Source organism: Rhizopus delemar, genomic scaffold (genome assembly GCF_000149305.1).
Source record: "Rhizopus delemar RA 99-880 supercont3.1 genomic scaffold, whole genome shotgun sequence".
Taxonomy (NCBI): Eukaryota; Fungi; Mucoromycota; class Mucoromycetes; order Mucorales; family Rhizopodaceae; genus Rhizopus; species Rhizopus delemar.
Window position 1 is genome coordinate 2712790 of NW_027137827.1, and position 17463 is coordinate 2730252.

General features: G+C 36.6%; 9 protein-coding genes across 9 annotated transcripts; 3 read left to right on the forward strand and 6 right to left on the reverse strand.

The window, feature by feature from the left end:
• Positions 1–313: 313 nt before the first annotated feature.
• RO3G_01078 (uncharacterized protein) lies at positions 314–1030 on the reverse strand (the record flags this gene model as incomplete). The annotated part of the gene is made up of 4 exons (XM_067655669.1): positions 314–364; positions 542–637; positions 685–776; positions 958–1030. 4 exons carry the CDS (start codon positions 1028–1030, stop codon positions 314–316), a joined length of 312 nt encoding a protein of 103 aa, XP_067511770.1.
• Positions 1031–1552: 522 nt separating this feature from the next.
• RO3G_01079 (uncharacterized protein) lies at positions 1553–2697 on the forward strand (the record flags this gene model as incomplete). The annotated part of the gene is made up of 2 exons (XM_067655670.1): positions 1553–1772; positions 1820–2697. 2 exons carry the CDS (start codon positions 1553–1555, stop codon positions 2695–2697), a joined length of 1098 nt encoding a protein of 365 aa, XP_067511771.1.
• A 912-nt stretch (positions 2698–3609) lies between these two features.
• Positions 3610–4444, reverse strand: RO3G_01080 (uncharacterized protein; the record flags this gene model as incomplete). Its single annotated transcript, XM_067655671.1, has 2 exons — positions 3610–4185; positions 4307–4444. 2 exons carry the CDS (start codon positions 4442–4444, stop codon positions 3610–3612), a joined length of 714 nt encoding a protein of 237 aa, XP_067511772.1.
• A 953-nt stretch (positions 4445–5397) lies between these two features.
• RO3G_01081 (uncharacterized protein) lies at positions 5398–5943 on the reverse strand (the record flags this gene model as incomplete). The annotated part of the gene is made up of 1 exon (XM_067655672.1): positions 5398–5943. The coding sequence occupies one exon, from the start codon at positions 5941–5943 to the stop codon at positions 5398–5400; it is 546 nt and encodes a 181-aa protein (XP_067511773.1).
• Positions 5944–9386: 3443 nt separating this feature from the next.
• RO3G_01082 (uncharacterized protein) lies at positions 9387–10504 on the forward strand (the record flags this gene model as incomplete). The annotated part of the gene is made up of 6 exons (XM_067655673.1): positions 9387–9490; positions 9549–9695; positions 9735–9822; positions 9870–10140; positions 10185–10370; positions 10416–10504. The coding sequence occupies 6 exons, from the start codon at positions 9387–9389 to the stop codon at positions 10502–10504; spliced, it is 885 nt and encodes a 294-aa protein (XP_067511774.1).
• A 159-nt stretch (positions 10505–10663) lies between these two features.
• RO3G_01083 (ubiquitin-conjugating enzyme E2 6) lies at positions 10664–11127 on the forward strand (the record flags this gene model as incomplete). Its single annotated transcript, XM_067655674.1, has 3 exons — positions 10664–10722; positions 10770–11026; positions 11120–11127. The coding sequence occupies 3 exons, from the start codon at positions 10664–10666 to the stop codon at positions 11125–11127; spliced, it is 324 nt and encodes a 107-aa protein (XP_067511775.1).
• Positions 11128–12281: 1154 nt separating this feature from the next.
• RO3G_01084 (uncharacterized protein) lies at positions 12282–12785 on the reverse strand (the record flags this gene model as incomplete). The annotated part of the gene is made up of 1 exon (XM_067655675.1): positions 12282–12785. The coding sequence occupies one exon, from the start codon at positions 12783–12785 to the stop codon at positions 12282–12284; it is 504 nt and encodes a 167-aa protein (XP_067511776.1).
• A 253-nt stretch (positions 12786–13038) lies between these two features.
• Positions 13039–14152, reverse strand: RO3G_01085 (uncharacterized protein; the record flags this gene model as incomplete). Its single annotated transcript, XM_067655676.1, has 2 exons — positions 13039–13998; positions 14063–14152. The coding sequence occupies 2 exons, from the start codon at positions 14150–14152 to the stop codon at positions 13039–13041; spliced, it is 1050 nt and encodes a 349-aa protein (XP_067511777.1).
• A 1425-nt stretch (positions 14153–15577) lies between these two features.
• Positions 15578–16882, reverse strand: RO3G_01086 (uncharacterized protein; the record flags this gene model as incomplete). The annotated part of the gene is made up of 5 exons (XM_067655677.1): positions 15578–15824; positions 15878–16206; positions 16260–16616; positions 16670–16753; positions 16805–16882. 5 exons carry the CDS (start codon positions 16880–16882, stop codon positions 15578–15580), a joined length of 1095 nt encoding a protein of 364 aa, XP_067511778.1.
• Between the last annotated feature and the right edge of the window lie 581 nt (positions 16883–17463).

A 17463-nucleotide genomic window follows, 5' to 3' on the forward strand; every position in this document is an offset into this window, starting at 1 on the left:
ACCAACATTGCTTGTGTTCACAACAGGGTTGTGTTCTTCTCTATAGTAAACATCATAAACATAATCATCATCCTCGGGTTCTTTTTCATTCACTTTCCAAACAGATAAGTTATAGCACAAACCGTGTTACTCTGTGGCTTACATGTCAAGTATTCCTTAATCATTGGTATAAAGTTACACATAATGTCATCCACATCGTCTGCATCTTCGTCAACAAACAATCTATTACTTGTAAGTGATCAAATCAACATTCCTTAATTGCATTTACTTGGGTTGTTTGTTATTGTTATTCGTCTCATCCTCTCTGACTGCTTCAAACATTTGAAATAAATCCTGCGCTGCTTTCTCGGCTGAACTTTGTACACTAAATAAATAAAAAAATGAGTTTCTTTGGGTTATTTCGATGCATGACATTTACACTGGGGGAGCATTTTGTTCCACTGTTTTTGATCTATTTTGATTAATGACTCTATATCTTGCTTTCTTGGACACGTCCTAAAACAGCTCATCAGAATCACTCTTGTTCCAGTGTGCTACTTACGCTTTGTTTTTGCATCAATTGTTCTTTTCTTTCTTCTCTTGAAACAGGTGTTTGTGGTCTACTGGTACCAGGCTGAATACGTCTAGCGATACGGTCCTAGAGAAATATTAAAATGGGGCTTTTGTTTCTTTTTATCGTCTTACTTTCAGTTTCTTTGCTTCGTCCAAATTTGAAAAACTTGCTTCTTCTACGGTTTCTGCTAAACGAAATACGGTTGGAAGCGCGGTGGCTGACACTATATAAGCCTAGTTCAATACAATGTACAGTTGACCCAAAAGAAATTCTTCTTCAACCTTTCAATACACTTTTATTTTCATTATTTTTTTTCAATCGTTTCTCTTCATTTTCTTGGTGAAGCACTAGATAACACGAAAATATAAATAAAAACAAAAACAAAAAAAAACCTGTTTATTTACACAGAGCGTCGAGTGGTTCTTCAGTTCTTTTACGTTTAATACGTAAAATGGTTAATTGATTATTATTTGACATGATTAAAGAGAGAGAAAAAAAAAAAATCCTATCCATGACGTCGTCGCACAATAAAAAAATTAGAGTGGTGGTGTGGGGTCTGTAAATTTCCCTTCTTTCTTCCTTCATGACAGATAAACCAACAAGCCCCATTGCTTGGATGGCTAATGCTTATTCACCTACAGCTTCCTCTTTTAAAGAAAAAAGACAATCTTCGTTTACTTTAGAAACCAAAACAATGAATAGCAACCAATCGATAGAAAGGTTCATTTATTAAACCCATTCCTACTTTGACTAAAACGCTTGTAGTTTTGATAGACCAGAGTCACCTACACTTCCACCAGAAACAACCACGACCACAACAGCATCAGCAGCAGTAACAGAAAGTAGAGACTCTACTGATTCCAGTAGCCAATATCCTTCCGACTCAGGTAACACGACAATCATACTTTAAACAATAAAAAAGCTTAACCGTTACAAGTGTCATTTTATCAACACAAGGAGCCACCACCTACGCCGATGAAACGTGCTAAATCAAAAGCCATGACAGACCCTATCGCAGCGGCCATTGAACTCAGTGTCAGTGCTCAAGTCCCTCCTGCACCTGCAGCAGGTATGTATTGGTCCAGGGCCATGACGTTTGGTAAATGTCCTACGAAGCCTTTACGTGCACACACAGCCAACTTGATCGGTGAGAATCTGTATGTCTTTGGTGGATGTGATATGAAGGCATGTTTCAACACACTCTATGTGCTCGACATGGGTAAAGATCTACAAATCACACCTCTTGTTTTGCTAACATGCACACAGACACCTTGACTTGGACCAAACCTCGTACAACAGGCCAAGTACCACCACCTTGCCGTGCTCATTCTTGTACGACTGTAGAAAGAGTATTAGGACCTGGCAAGAGATCCTACAGTCTTTATGTCTTTGGGGGTGGGGATGGACCGAATTATTTTAATGATCTTTACATTTTAAACGTTGGTAAGCAAACGCACACTCTGACTCTATCCTTCACTCACTTCTTCACAGACACCTTGACTTGGACAAAACCAAAAACGGTTGGTGAGCCACCGTCACCCAGAAGGGCACACACCACCTGTTTATGGAATCAAAAGATCATTGTCATCGGCGGAGGCGATGGTGCACGTGCGCTGGCGGACGTGCATGCCCTCGACATTTCAGATCCCAACGCACTCACTTGGACACGACTGCAACCCCAAGGGACACCTCCGATCGCCAGAGGATATCATACGAGTAACCTGGTAAAGAACAAATTGATTATTTATGGAGGCAGTGATGGGCATGAATGTTTTAGTGATATCTTCATCTTGGATTTACTCACAAACTGCTGGAGTCAGATCGAATTGAATCGACCTATGCCTCGTCTGGCTCACTCTACCACTCAAGTGGGCTCCTATCTGTTTGTGACGGGTGGATATGACGGAAGAAGATATTCAAATGAATTACTGCTGTTAAACTTGGTCACGATGTGTTGGGAGACCAAGAAAGTGTATGGAAACCCACCGAGTCCAAGAGGATATCATGTATCGATATTACATGATTCAAGACTTTATGTGTTGGGTGGATATGATGGCAGGAATGTGTTTGAAGATGTTTACATGTTGGAATTAAGTGCTTGTGCTTATCTACCTCAAATCACAAACTTTGATATCGATGTCTAATAAATTTTATTTTATTTTAAACAGTAAATGCAGCCATGAATGATGTTGACGTTTCAATCGTTTGAAAGCCTTGATTTGAAGTCTTTGTTGTTGAAGATGATGATTTAATACCCAATATTTCGTTCAAATGATTTTTGTCTTTGCTATTGGTTGCCATTCTTTTCGCACGTAAAAACTTTGCACGAGCACTAGAGAGAGAGGGGGTATTAAAAAACATGTCTAATCAAATCTAAATGAGACTTACGCATTTCTTAAAACAACAGTCGAACCCTCTTCCTCCTTTTCACTCTTCTTCTTCTTCTTCTTCTTTTCACCTTCTTCATCCTCTCGCTTTCTCTTCTTTTCCTTCTTTTTCTCTTTCTTCTTTTCTTTTTTATCCTTCTTGCTCTTCTTTTCCTTCTTCTTTTCCTTCTTCTTCTTTTCTTCTTCTTCCTCTTCTTCTTGATCGCCGTTCAAACTACTGGTTTCGAATGAAGGTTGAGAATTTAAATCAGCCAATAACCTCGAAAATGCATCTGTATTTCCAAGCCAATTATCACTGTTTTTCTTGGTAGCACCCACACCCAGTGTATTGTCTTTTAATTTAATCTTGATATGCTCTTGTTTACCATCTTCATTGACACCCAAACCTTTACCTGGTGCCCAACCCATCTTTTGTAACATTTTAAAGCCGAATTTTGATTGATCTTTACTCCAATTTAAATTGTTGGGATCATCACTAATACGCTGCTTTTCTTTTTGTCCTGCTAAACCCATCTTTTGATACTAAAGAGAAAAAAAAAAAAAAAAGAAAAATAAAATAAAATAAAAAAATTTAAAAGATCAATTAAACAGTCACTGTGTTGTCAAGAAAGCTTAGAGTGGGTAACGAGGGGGGATATGTTTATTGAAGATAGATTGGAATGTGTGGTATTATTTTATTTTGACAGATAATCCGTTGACAGCATCAAGACACTGATCGACTTGTTCTGTCAAATCACTGTCATCAGTGACTTGATTCATGAATTCAGTCAACTCCTTCTTGACTTGTTGAATAAACGCTCGGGTATTTAAATCCAATGCTTCCTCCACTTGCTTCATCTCTTTCACCAACCTCTTTCTTTCCTTTGCCTGATGTTCCATCTTTTCCTTGACAATCTCAGTCACGTTCAGCGACCTCAGTCTTTCGATTTCTTGTCCGATCGACTGCAGCAATTCCTCTTGCGCTTGCAACTCTCGATCAAACTCGGCTTGTTGTTTTCGGATGGACTGTTGAAGTGTATCGTTTTGTTGTACCATCTTTTCTTTCATGGTCTGTAAAGCACGGCGTTCTTTTTCGATCAGATGCTCTCGTCTCTTGAGATCCTCTAATTCCTTTCTGGCTGCCATCGCTTCGTCCTTGAGCTGTTTGACCTTGGATTCATTCAGAGCATAAATCTTTTTGGTATCGTCTAATAACTGTTGCTTACTTTCCAACACTTGCATCACTTCTTGAATATCAGCACGAAGCTGTCGATTGGATTCCACATAGCTTTCGTTTTCTTTCTCAAACTGTTCTTTATTTTCTCGAGCATTTTTTAACTGCTTAGGGAGTCAGAAGAAAAAAAGTTGGAATCAGCTTTCTATTTACCTGTATTTTTGTATTTTCCAACTCTTTTTGAATGTTTTCCAAGTTGTCTTGAAGTTCTTCAATCACTCGTGTTGATCTTGAACTTGAAGAAATAGATCGAGGCAACATGTGATTTCTGGGTAAAGATGTTTGAAGCATAACTTGTTTAAAAGAAAAAAAAAAGAAAAAAAAATAAAAAAAGGGCCAAAAGTAGTTTTAATCGGAGTTGTATGACACACAGACATTGGAAGCAATCACGAATCAAAATCACTTGTAGAATTTCACTTATGGGAATCGAGTTTCCGTTTCATCATATGAGTCTCGTTGGACACACTAAAATGCATGTTTAAAGTACATCATCAACGGCTTGAACAGGTCTAGTGGTTGCAAAGCCTCTTTTTGTACACAAACACATACTTTTGTGCAACTTTTCTTTCACCGCACCGGCTACTCGAACTCATCCATCAGTGTTGCATCACATTCTGGTCAGGATCTTTAATAAGGCTTGATGATCGCAATACGTCCTCATCTTTCAAATCCTCCTATTTTAGTATGGTGACGTAAAATAGGTATGGACTTTTGGTTAAGCCTTGAGCATACAAGTTGCTGTCTGAATCATATACAAGCATTTATATACAACTTTTTAATCATCCCTTTATTGCAACACTTGGTAGATGGTTACTGAATCTAATCTCTAGATGTAACATGCTTCATCCCACTAGGCTTCATTAGAATGATTTCAATATCGAAATACTATCCTATGACATCCAGTGATCATTATGTTCTATGTACTTTGGAACACCAAAGCTACTTTATCTTGCTTCTTGTTCTTCATTTTGTGCGGAGACCTATCTCAAGACCGTCACAATCATATTGGATCTTGAATCAATACCCTCAAGTGATCCACAGAAACAGCAGTTAAAAAAAAGGGGGTAGCGCTTTCTTTTACTAATGAGAAAAGACTCTTTTGGTCCTCTCACTTGGCATGAGCTTACTATAGCTAATACGATTACTTGTAAACAAAGGATAACATGTTCGCTACAGAAACGTCAAAGCGTACTGATCGCTTTTCCACAAAAATATTTATTCCAAAATAGATTTAAAAAAAAGAATTAAATAGGAGTGACATCAACCCAGAATCTGGTATCATCCGACAAGTACTTTTTGTCACTGGCGAGTTGATCGTGAATCCAGTTGACACCATTCTTGTAATCGTTTATATCCGATGTTTGGTAGTTATTTAAGCCACTTTCACCATTTCTGTGTCCACCAAACCATCGATCAGCGCCGTAAAACTTTTGAGATTCCTGTCTTGCCTTGATATCCGCTCTAAGGTCCCGGTTAAGGACAGCACCATGGCTGACGTCTGAAGCCGACTGTCCTTTGAATTGAGAGGTCGAGTGACGAAGCATGAACCAGTTTTGCTTAAAGATACCAAAGTTGGTAGAATCACCCGACTTGTTATCGCCATAAGGGTAGTTGGTTGTCAAGTCTTCGGTTTCAAGCATGGCAATCGCAATATCCCAAACACCTCCACCATTGTTTAAGATCGCCTGCTTTCTCTTACCCAATCCAGGGACAGTATAGCTTCCACTTCTGGCAGCAGTAGCAAGGCCAACGGCAAAGAGAAGAGAGAGAGAGATTGAATTGAGAAGCATCTTTGAATTTTTATTGAATAAACAAAAGGAATTGACCCGTGTTGTATTTATACTTTCAAGAAACCCACCTCCTCAGCTTTTTACGATCTGTCGACCGATTTTGTTCAACGCGATCGACGGAGACAGAAATGGACCAGGCAATTAGCATTTGTGCATCGTACGAATTATAATTTATTTATTTTTTTCCTGGTAAAAATAAAGGGGTAAAGGGGGATTACAATGATCAAGTTGAAAGAAATGTCCTATCAAAGAGATAGCTATTGAGATTATAGTCCATATGTAATTGGTGTAGATGCAAAACCACCAACAACTTGAAGGATCTTACTATACTTATTCCTACACAAAGAACTCTTGAATGTCATATTTCAATTTAGTCAATTTAACAGAATTGCATGATTATCAATTGGCTCGGAAAATTGTGAGACCCAACCTGTAGTCAAATAAAATAATTAATTTCATTCAACTTTTGTAATACATTCAACTGTTGCGGGAAGATGACGAATTGAATGATAAGAAAAAGAAAAAGTTGTCTATCGAGAGTCTATCTCAGTAAGTAGTAGTCAAAGAGAGACGAGGACTTTTCGTATATTCATCCAAGAGTGTTATGATCCAAATAATCCCTTTAAAAGACAATAAAATCACTAAAAATTTAGAAGCTCATTGTCGTGCAGAAAAGCTCTCAGGTACACCTTTTTCCTGGGATTTGCTTGGAAGATGAACGAAAGCGCAATAGTTGAGCGATGATTGGTGATTGAATGTTGTAATTTCGATGATTTGAATACATGACTGAACGCTTTACTGTCGTACACAATAATTGATTTGAATATACCAAGAATTACCAACGATTTCCCTTCTTGATTATACTACTTCAGTCTATTGATCATACAAGATTATACAACACAAAAATCTCGCCAGGTGAAAACATTTCAGGGAACGATACAATCCGGATAAAATGAACCCATAAAAGGACTCGATATCATTGGATGAATATATAGAAAAGGGGATCGAGACAAAAACAAAATAAACATGGCAATTTGAATTCATGGGTACTTTAACAATCGAGGATGGTTTCATCTCATTTTTTAAATGTTCAATCACATTAAAAAGCATTCTACTGTTGGTTTTCTATCTTGGAGTAAAGCGAACTATAGCTTCATCCAATGCATTTTAAAATGTTCTTTTATTCTACTTTTTACAAGAACTCTTCAAATTCTATTGTTTTCAGATTTTAATTAAAAACAAAACTCAACCTGTCACAAATATCAATTCATGTTTCGGCAAGTACATTGACAATGAAGAGTTGGCATACCTTGGAGGTTCCTAAATATATAAAATAAAAGCTGGGAGTAACTTTGGCCCAATTGTTTTCTCTGAAGCATGAAAGTAGATGTGAACAGATGAAATGACTTGTATTCATTGGACTTTTTTTTGGTTGCCAAAATATTCCTCAAGTTATAGGTCTATCCAAAAAAGAAAACAAGGCAACATCTTTTACTATCAAATTACATTTTCACTTTATTCGGACATTTTCGGCCCAGTCGAGTTCGCTGGTATTCACGAACAACATGATGATGATTATCTACAATGTTTTACTAGCGTGAAATAAAGTAGAATAAAGATGATTGATGATAAGAACTGATTGTGCAGTAGTCAAGCTTGATGAATTCAACCTGCTTCACAGCAACTTTTGGTTGACAAGCGACTCACTCTTTTCAGTTTGTCGTATCCCAACTTACTTTAAACATGATTCATATGCAGTTTATAAGAGATCAGAGTAGTGAATGCTTTACAAAGATTTATTACAGTCCTTTCTATTATTTGGTCATAACTAATTCATTCCTATAGCTCAATACAAGCTATTTGATATAATTCCTGATGCAATGAAACATAAATGAAAAATAGATCTACTTAAATAATAATAAACAGTCCACTTGCATAACCAGGAACAGATCTTCATACTCAATCTACAGCTATAATTAATTAAAGTATCTTTAAAGGATTGAATTAAACCTCCATGAAAAGAGTATAAATACCAGATACAATAATATGAAATAAAAAAAAAGACAGCTTTTCAAGTCTTTTTTATTCTTACGAGATAGCACACACTGCATATGCAATTAAAGTAAGCTACAGAATGATTGTTCACTTTGAGCGCATTTCTTTTTCATGCCATCTTTTTGCTTGAACCAGCCATCTTCTTTTCAACCAATCCATTGAGCCCAACAAAACTCTGTAGGCTGTTTCTTGAATTCGCACCTGCAACTCTCTTCACTCCACACCTCGCTGATCCCTTGAACCGGCTCGCTAACCTTGACCTTCTATTTTACCCAGTGAACTCTCTTTCTCTTGCTTTTATCGCGTTTTTTCCATCTTGTCTCTGACGGACTTGTGCTTTTCAATAGTGTTCTCATTCATTTGTCACTGTCAGTGAATATCACACCTTGCTTAAAAAGCATAAAGTCTTTCTTTAGCATGATCCACTCTGGCCTGTACAAATAAGCAGACATCTATCATCTGAATGATTTTATGATATGCTACTCGTCACTGCAGAGGATGCGCGGTGCACCACATACACACTGATCACATCCCACTTGCTGCAAGATTGCTGTGGCTTTCCAAAAAAAAAAAAAATTCTTTGGTATGTAAGATACAGCCAATAAACTCACTGTTTGATAAGCCAGTGATTCATTCAGTGAAAGTGAACAGTCTTCAAATAATGCCATGTCTCTATAGAACTTGGCTTTAAAAGTGCTTTCCGATTTATTGTTATAAAGACGATCAAAGATAGACATGCATTCACACTGCTCAACTCTTTATTAAAAAGACGAAAGATATGCGTGTTGCTGTTGAGAAAAAGAAAGAGCAGACACGGATGAAAAATGGAGCGAACAAAAGGGGAGAAACAAAAGAGGGTGCCAGTGAAAACCTTGTGAAGAAAAGGACATTCATCTGAGTATGAAATCAAGCTACTTTAACGTCATAAAGGAACATCTCATGTTGTGCAACCAAAAGATAGAATGAATTTAAAGCTAAAAAAAAAAAAAAAAAAAAAAAAAAAAAAAAAAGTAAAAGCATGTCTTTTGATGTACATTTGTAAAGGAAAAGAAATCATGTTTTGACAGTGAGCCTATCAATTGACTTCAATTTATGTATGTAGTAAATAATAACACAGAAAGATGGGATGGAATCGTATGTGAGTAAGAGATGATAATTATGATTTGTCAGTAAAAAAAGAAAGAGAGACAGAGCTTCGGTTGATTGGGTCACTCCGAATTGTTTTCTCTTACACCATTTGTACCCTTCCACTTTTTAAGGTCAAAATAAACTTACTTTGTTTCACAGCAATGGAGAAGTAACATGTGACAAGGAAAAAAAAAATAAATAAACCCAATTTTTGTTTCTCTTTTTTCTTTTTCATATAAAAAAAAAGAAAAGCTTGTAAAATGAGCAAGGTGACAGTGGTGGATGAATGGATAAAGACAGAAGATGGAAATGATATTTTCACAAAGACATGGAAAGCTATTTCTGCTCCTATTGCTACTTTAGTGTATTTTTATCATTGTTATCTTTTGTGTGTGTGTGAACTGATGATGAATGATTGATAGTTTAATTCATGGTTTTGGTGAACACGTTGCAAGATATGATAGAATGTGTAGTTATTTTGCAAGTCAAGGCATTGAATGTTATGCTTATGATCAACGCGGATGGGGTGAAACTGGTAAAAGATCTGGACAGTTTGGCAATAACCAGGGGTAAATAGAACTAAACAGTACAAATACTTACTGAATTAGTTATGATACAGCTTTAGAAGATGTGAATAATGCAGTCATCAAGATGAAACGAGAAAATATTCCATTGTTCTTGATGGGTCACAGTATGGTAATGATAGCCAATGATATCAAGAAATGATACTTACTCATCATCAGGGTGGTGGTATTATCCTTAACTATCTTTCAAGAAGTGATAAATACAAGGGAGTTAAATTAATTGATGGTTCTATCGCAAGTTCTCCTCTCGTTACTTTATCTATGCCTATTCCTGCTCCTAAATATTATGGTCTTCGTATGATTTCTAATCTTTTACCCAACTTTACCATTCAAGCAGGTGTTGATCCAAAGGGTATATCGCATGATCCAGAAGAAGTCAACAAGTTCAGACAAGATCCACTCGTTCATGATTATGCTACTTTGAATACATGTAAGAATCATGCTGTATGTAACACCTATTCATTTATTTCACAGTGAAAAGCATGATTGATGCTGGTTCTGACATTTTAAAATCAAGAGCTCAATTGATCGAATGTCCCATCCTTTACTCTCACGGAGACGCTGATCCAATCAATTCACATACAAGCTGTGTTAAGGCATGTGAATTAACACGTAGTAAAGATAAAGAAATGAAATCATGGGCTGGCCTTTATCATGAATGTAGGTTGTCTTCAATCAGAATCATTTACTGAACCTGTTTATTAGTGCACAATGAAACATTCTCTGAAAGACAGCAAATATTAAACTATTATCTTGATTGGATTAAAAATAGATGTCCTGCTATTAAACAATAAAGCTTATTTTTTTTTTTATTTTTTATATTTTTTATTTTTCTTATATTTTGTTTAATAAAATAATGGCAACTAAAAGTGCATATAAAAGACTCACAAAAGAATACTTGTCTTTACAGAAAAAGTAAATTTGATTATTATTTATTGTTATTCTTATTAAACATGACAAGTGCACCACCTTTTATTACTGCAAAACCTTCAGACACTAATATTTTAGAATGGTAAATAGACTAAATAACGATGGATAACAAACCTAACGATGTCAAAGGCATTATGTTATCCAAGGCCCGCCTGATTCACCTTATGAAGGTGGAGAATATTATGGTCGATTGAATTTCCCTTCCGAGTATCCATACAAACCACCTTCGATTCGCATGATGACGCCTTCTGGAAGATTTCAGGTGAACACAAGACTTTGTTTGACGATGAGTGACTTTCATCCCAATTTATGGAATCCGAGTTGGTCAGTAGCTTCTATTTTGAATGGATTGTTGAGTTTTATGGTCAGTGATGAAGGAACAACGGGTAGCATAAAGACAACGAGAAATGAAAAACGAGTCTATGCAGCTAAATCCCATTTATGGAATGTGAAACACCCAACATTTAAAGGTAATATAGGGTTTTGATTTGTATTCGATATGACTTTATGTTTATTTGCCATTATAGAGGTATTTCCAGAATTATGTAAAATACATTTAAATATTTCAACCACAGAAATAAAAAGAAATACAACTGTACTGCAAGTCAATCATGATAATAATGTGGTTATGAATCAAGGAAAACGATGGCTATTTTTATTGGTTGTATTTGTTTACTTGGTTATTTCAAAATTAATCGCAAGGTCAACAAATACAACAAGTGAATAATAAAATTACATGAACAAGTGATTCAAACAGCACTGCTCTTTAAAATAAAACTCCTCCCATCTATCTTATACTACAGAAAGAGGAGAGGGGACGAATCACGATTAATCCCTTTTATTTGTATGGAAAATTTTAAAAGTGTAATCAAAAAAGACAGATTCGATATGATTTTTCTCTCTTTGCACAGAAATAGATAAAAGGATATAAAAAACGAAAGACGTTTATAGACTTTTTGTACATAAAAGGGTTCTTTTTGAGTATATTTATAGCAGTCAACACAACAACTAAGCCAAACAACCATCTGAACATATAGTGGAACCGCTAAAAAAAATAGGGTGTCATTTCTTACGGCTCACATGTAAAACAAGAGCCAAGGCTTTGCTCATTCGTCAATAGTTGTTCTTTATCAGCAAAAGCGCGTAATGGATGTCATGTATTGTTTACGCAGTACGTGGGAAATGAAACTGCTGAGACTCAGGAAATAAACAGTATTGCTACTTTATTTGATTGGCTGTATAATGAATATAATAATATCTTTTGCTTCTTTTCAGACAGCTTTGGTTATAATACTCGATGCGCGTATTTTGTTGGAGATTTTATTTAAAAATATCTAAACGTTACTTTAGCCCAGATTAAAAAAAAAGATACTTTTTAGGTAAAAAAGAATCTGAGGTTACTTTAATCCCAGAAACTTTAAATGCAATCTTAGGCAACAGATGAATTCACGAGCATAATTGAAGGAGGTGACTAATTGATCCCTGATCATCTTTCTTAACATGTAAATGATTACTTCTGAATAAGCACAAAGGGGAAATAGGACAATGTAGATTGGGCTTTTAATTTATATTACAAATTATATTTTATTGAAAAAGATATTTAAAAATAATAGACAAAAAGATAAAAGAGAAACATCAGATTTAGTTGTAGTTACCAGGAACGATCTCTTGGCAACCTTTAGTAGAGATACCCAATCGACAGTCCGATTGACTTTCACAACAACGAATACAGAACGTGTTACTGTCAGGTTCAATCAAGTTGACAAAGTACTTGTATCCATTACAAGTGACACCATCAATGTCCTTGTTATCATACTGTCCTCCACCATCAGAGCTGCTCAAGCTGTACTTGCTAGCATCGATCGTACCCGTCACTTGAACGTAGCTGGATGTACTCAAGTAGTGAGCCGATTGAATGAAACCCGTAGGGAATGCTTCACCACCTAAGCTTGCATTGGTACACATGGGAATGCCATCGTTTTCAGTACCACCTACATCATCACCAGCATGAGGGGGCATGAATGAACAGAATTCAGAGTCGGATTCCAATTGGATTGAATAAGCACGTTTCTTGAGAGGTAAAGCGCGAAGGGTGGCAATAAGAGCAAAAAGAGTAAAGAGGTAAAAGACGATAGAAGAGTGCATTGTAGAAGAATTGATTTGAATACTGAAAAAAAAGAAGAAGAAAGAAGCGTCCTTTATATATGTTTTTTGATCTTGCTTTGCTGTGCATTAAAATACATCCTTTATCCAAAAAGTGGTCTTATTACTCATTTCAGCCCTTTTTTTTTTTTTTTTTTTTTTTTTAGAAAGCCTTTTTGTGTGATACACAACCCTGAACAAGCCCCTCTCTTTACTTTTTATTCTACAAAAAAAGAAAAATATTTTACAAAAATAGCTAATGATTGTCGACACACCAAAGTTCCAATTTTTCCAAATCATTCCTTGTTGTGTTCATCTTTTTGGCAACCACTTGTCTTGCAATCTGTAAATCATCATTATCGATCAGCAAGACCAGTTCATTCTCTTCATCTTTGTACTGTAAAAGGATCGAGTTGGAAATATTAAACTTTTCTTGTATTCTCAACACCAGCTCTTCAAATCTTATTTGGCTAGACACCAGCAAGATTCTCGTGTCCTTGTAATGGACCTTGATTTTTAATTTTCCGTTGGTAGGTGGCGAAGGCTGAATGATGTCTTCTTGTGAAGCCCAGTTGGAGTCGACGGAGAGAGTATTCAAAGAACCATAGACCTCTTCGAGTTCTTTATCAAAATCACCATACCCTTCATCCTCTTCTTTGACTTCATAAGCCAACTTGCTTTTTGGTGGTGAGGTCGAGTAAGACGATTCAAATCCACTATCTGCACTCTGAGTATACCTGCTACTGCTACTGACGGACACCGAGTCCTCTGTCGTCGGACTCGATCGTGAAAAGAATCGATGGGTAGGTGAAGGTGATTTGATGGCATATTTCTTGTCAGGTTGTTGTTTTAATAAGATCGAATTGTTCCTCGTCATCACCGCCGGTGTCTTTTTCACAGGAGGCAGCTGATCGACAGCGGCAGCAAACATCCCGCCCTGCAGCTGTCTCAATTTGTTTTCCGGTGGTCGAAAGAGGACACCGGGTGGAATGGAAAAGACCGAGTAGCCTTTGCCTCGATCTCGGACCGCTTGATCGATGATGGCATGCTCTGCTGTCATGCTTGCCTTTTGCGCATAGTATAAATCGGTTAATCCAGCATCCATTTTTCCCATAAAAAGTTGGCAGATGCCTCGATTGAACAAGACTTCACAAGCATAAAGTCGAAATGATAACCCTAATTGTTGATAATTGATGATGTTGTTGCCTCTCAATTGCTGTAAAAAGCATATTAGCTCTTGCTTGTTCCCCCCCCTTTTTTTTTTAAACTCTGTGACATACCTCATAAGTTGAATCAAAATTGGCTCTTGCAGATTCCATATCTTCTTTTATGAAATAAGAAACACCCCTTTGAAATCGAGCAACTGCCATATATGGATCAAGTTCAATTGCTTTGGTATAAGATGCTATCTATACACACATACATTTAAAGTTATACAACCGCTTACTGCTATATTGATTTCTACTCTATTTACGGCACGATCATGTTCATTTGCTGATGCAAATATAAGTCCAATATTGAAATGTATTTTTGAATTATCTGCTATATTCTTTTTTTTTATATACAAATATTAGTTTCACTTGTTAAACTACTTTTTTTTATTTCGCTTACAATGAAAGTCTTGAGTGAAGTTTCATATTCTTGATTATCATACGCATTACATGCTGCTTCCCATTGTTCAATTTCAAACTAAAAAAAAAGTTATTGTTTTCACTTGCAAGTTTTTTTTACTATTTTGCTGTACCCTAAAGGACATTTCGTTTTCTGTCTTTTAAAAAAAAGGTGAATCAGTAATGTTGATGTCCCGATTATGAATGTGTATATAGAAAAAAATAAAGAATAAATAAATAGAGAATGTTTTCTTAAGCTCAAAGAGAAAGAAAAAGGAAGGAAAAAAAAAGAAAAGAAAATGATGTATGTCAAGAACAAGAAAACGAAAGAGAAAGGAACGAAAAAAGAAGTGTAACATTTCATATTAACATTAATGAGTTTGGTTTTAAATTCGGGGTATTAAACAATATAATTGTTTAATAAAAAGGGGAGGTTCATTGTTGCTGTTATATATCAAGTTTTATTATTTAGCATAGAAGGATGAAACATAACGTGTGTTTTAAAGCATAGCGTGTGTAATTACAAAAAAAAAAAAATTAAATTAGGAGAAAAAATAGTATGGTTCCACCACAGATGAAAAGTGATTTTCGACAGTGAGCGCTGAATAAACTGAATTATGAGTGGATGCCGTTAGTGCTCTTGTTGGCTCATCAATCTCACACACCTGCATTGAGGACCCTTGTCTATTTCGATTACAACAAGACCCGCCGGTATTTTGATTCTTCTGAGGATCAACCAGGGATGATGATGACAGATCAAAGTCAAATGAATCAAAGGGGTCTTGCTGTACATCAGAGGATTGACTGATGCGTACAGGCATGTTAGTAAACAGCTCATCAAAATGGCTGACATCGGCTTCATCTTTTATTACTGGTACATAGGGCGGTGTCAGTTGACGGTTTGCAGCAAGGGTCCAATCGATCGACTGAAAGTAAGGATGGGATTGAATCTCTTGTATTCCATTCCAACCTAGTCTTTCCTTCGCTTCTTTTTCCAAGAGCTATCGATCTATGTCAGCGCAAGGACATTTTTATACAGGCTTGTGCAACTTACGCCGCTTAGAAAATCGCGTGTAGGCTTATCAAAAGAAGATGGAAACTGCAATCGATCTTTGATCACACGTCGATACATGTTTATATGCGTTTCTGCCCAAAAGGGTGTCTAGGATACACATGAGAATCGATCTACAGCCAAACTTGGTTACTTACTATGCCATACAACATCTCATAGATCAAGGTTCCCAAGCTCCAAAAGTCGACCACAAAACCATAGGCTTCTCCCAGCAGAATCTCTGGTGCCAAATATTCTGCTGTTCCACAAAACGTATGTGTCAACGGTGTTTCATCCTCCTTGAATAGTTTAGAAAGTCCGAAATCGGTCAAGACGATATGTCCATCTCGTCCAATTAAAACGTTTTCCGGCTTCAGATCTCTAGAGTGAGTGTATCAGTCGCATGAGGCTTATCAAACCATGTCTTCTTGTACCTGTAGATGATGCCATGACCATGTAAAGCGCTGAGGCCCTGTACGATCTCTGCTGCATAAAACCGCGTTCGTGTGGGTGTGAATGTGGTGGTCAGGCTGAGCTGGGTGGCAAGGTCTCCTCCTGAATGATAATCCAATAAAAGAAATAAAGAAGATGAAGTTTGAAAGACCTGGTGGAGTTGAACCAAGAAGGGTTGGTTTCTTAAACAAACCAAAATATCACGTTCTGCCCGTGTATGAACCAACTCCTTTTGCCGCAAGACCCACTGCTTTTGAATCGCCTTGAGTGCATAAAGACGATGGTCTCTTTTCGAGCGTACCAGCAAGACCTGCCGGTGAGCATGGTCAGTCTGTTTCAAGAACCCGTCCTTTCCTTTCTTACCTTTCCTATACACCCTTTGCCCAAGACTCGAATCAAGCTGAAGTCGTCTATTGTCGCCTGAGAAGAACGTGTGGTGTCTGGCACGGGTTTATCACCAACTGGTTTTGGATGCATTGCTGGGATCAGTGTCATGTATGTAGGTTGAGTGCTCAAAAGGACATCCTCGTCTCTTTGCACACGAGTAAAGTCTCGAAGAAGGGAAGAGTGAGAGATGGCTGAATGCTGAAAGCATCGTTCGAGGTATTTTTTTATCTTTTCGGCATTGGTTTTACGATGGAATAGTTTTAAAAGTCGCTTTTCTCGACAATGACGAAGGGAAGGAAAAGACAGTTTACACTTTGGATAATAAAAGGAAATCTATGTTGAAATAGTGTTACTTTTTTTTATTTTGCTTCCTTTTTTTAAGTTACTTTTTGATGAAATTCAATGAAATCAAAAGGAAATCGAACAAGTGAAACCTTGGATTCAGGACTTTGTATAATGATACGAAAGACCTGCATTAGAATGTAAGAGCAGTGCATCTATTATAGTTACGATTTTCTTACAGATGATACATCTTGTTGAATAGTGAATGATGATTCTATGACTGTAATTTGATTTTGTTGTTTATTACGTGAAAGCATTATTAAGGAAAAGTAAAAATTAAAAAAGAGAGAGAGAGAGCTTTTAATAAATCAATAGGCAACTCACTGATCAGCATAAAGAAGGTCGAATCATTGCATAGGAGTAGGCAGTATAAAAAGGAGATAAAAGGAAGGGAGGATAGCACGTCAGTATCATTTTTCCCCTCGACTGCAACAGATCTAAGGAGCTTTTATATCAAATATCTCCCTTACAATGAGTCCTTTTGTTCTGTTATGGGGCATAAAACCCTTACTGCAAAACTATTAAATTTCATTACACTTTTTCCTTTTGCTTGTGGCTTTCTCTTAACCATTCTATCCTTTTGATGTTCCCTAGAATGGAAAAGCTTTATCGAGTAGGATGTGCTTTTAATAATAACAAAAAGAGAAAAAGAGGGCCTCTGACAGCAGTGATTCTCATACAACACGATTGTCTGTGTGTAGCATGCATGAACATATAAACATTCAACATAAGAGCCATGTTGAATGTGTCACGTGGAATATGATAGAGTGTATCCATCTAACTCTAATCTTATCAAATTGGTTTTCTTATATGTACTTGGCATATCCTTTGTGATAAA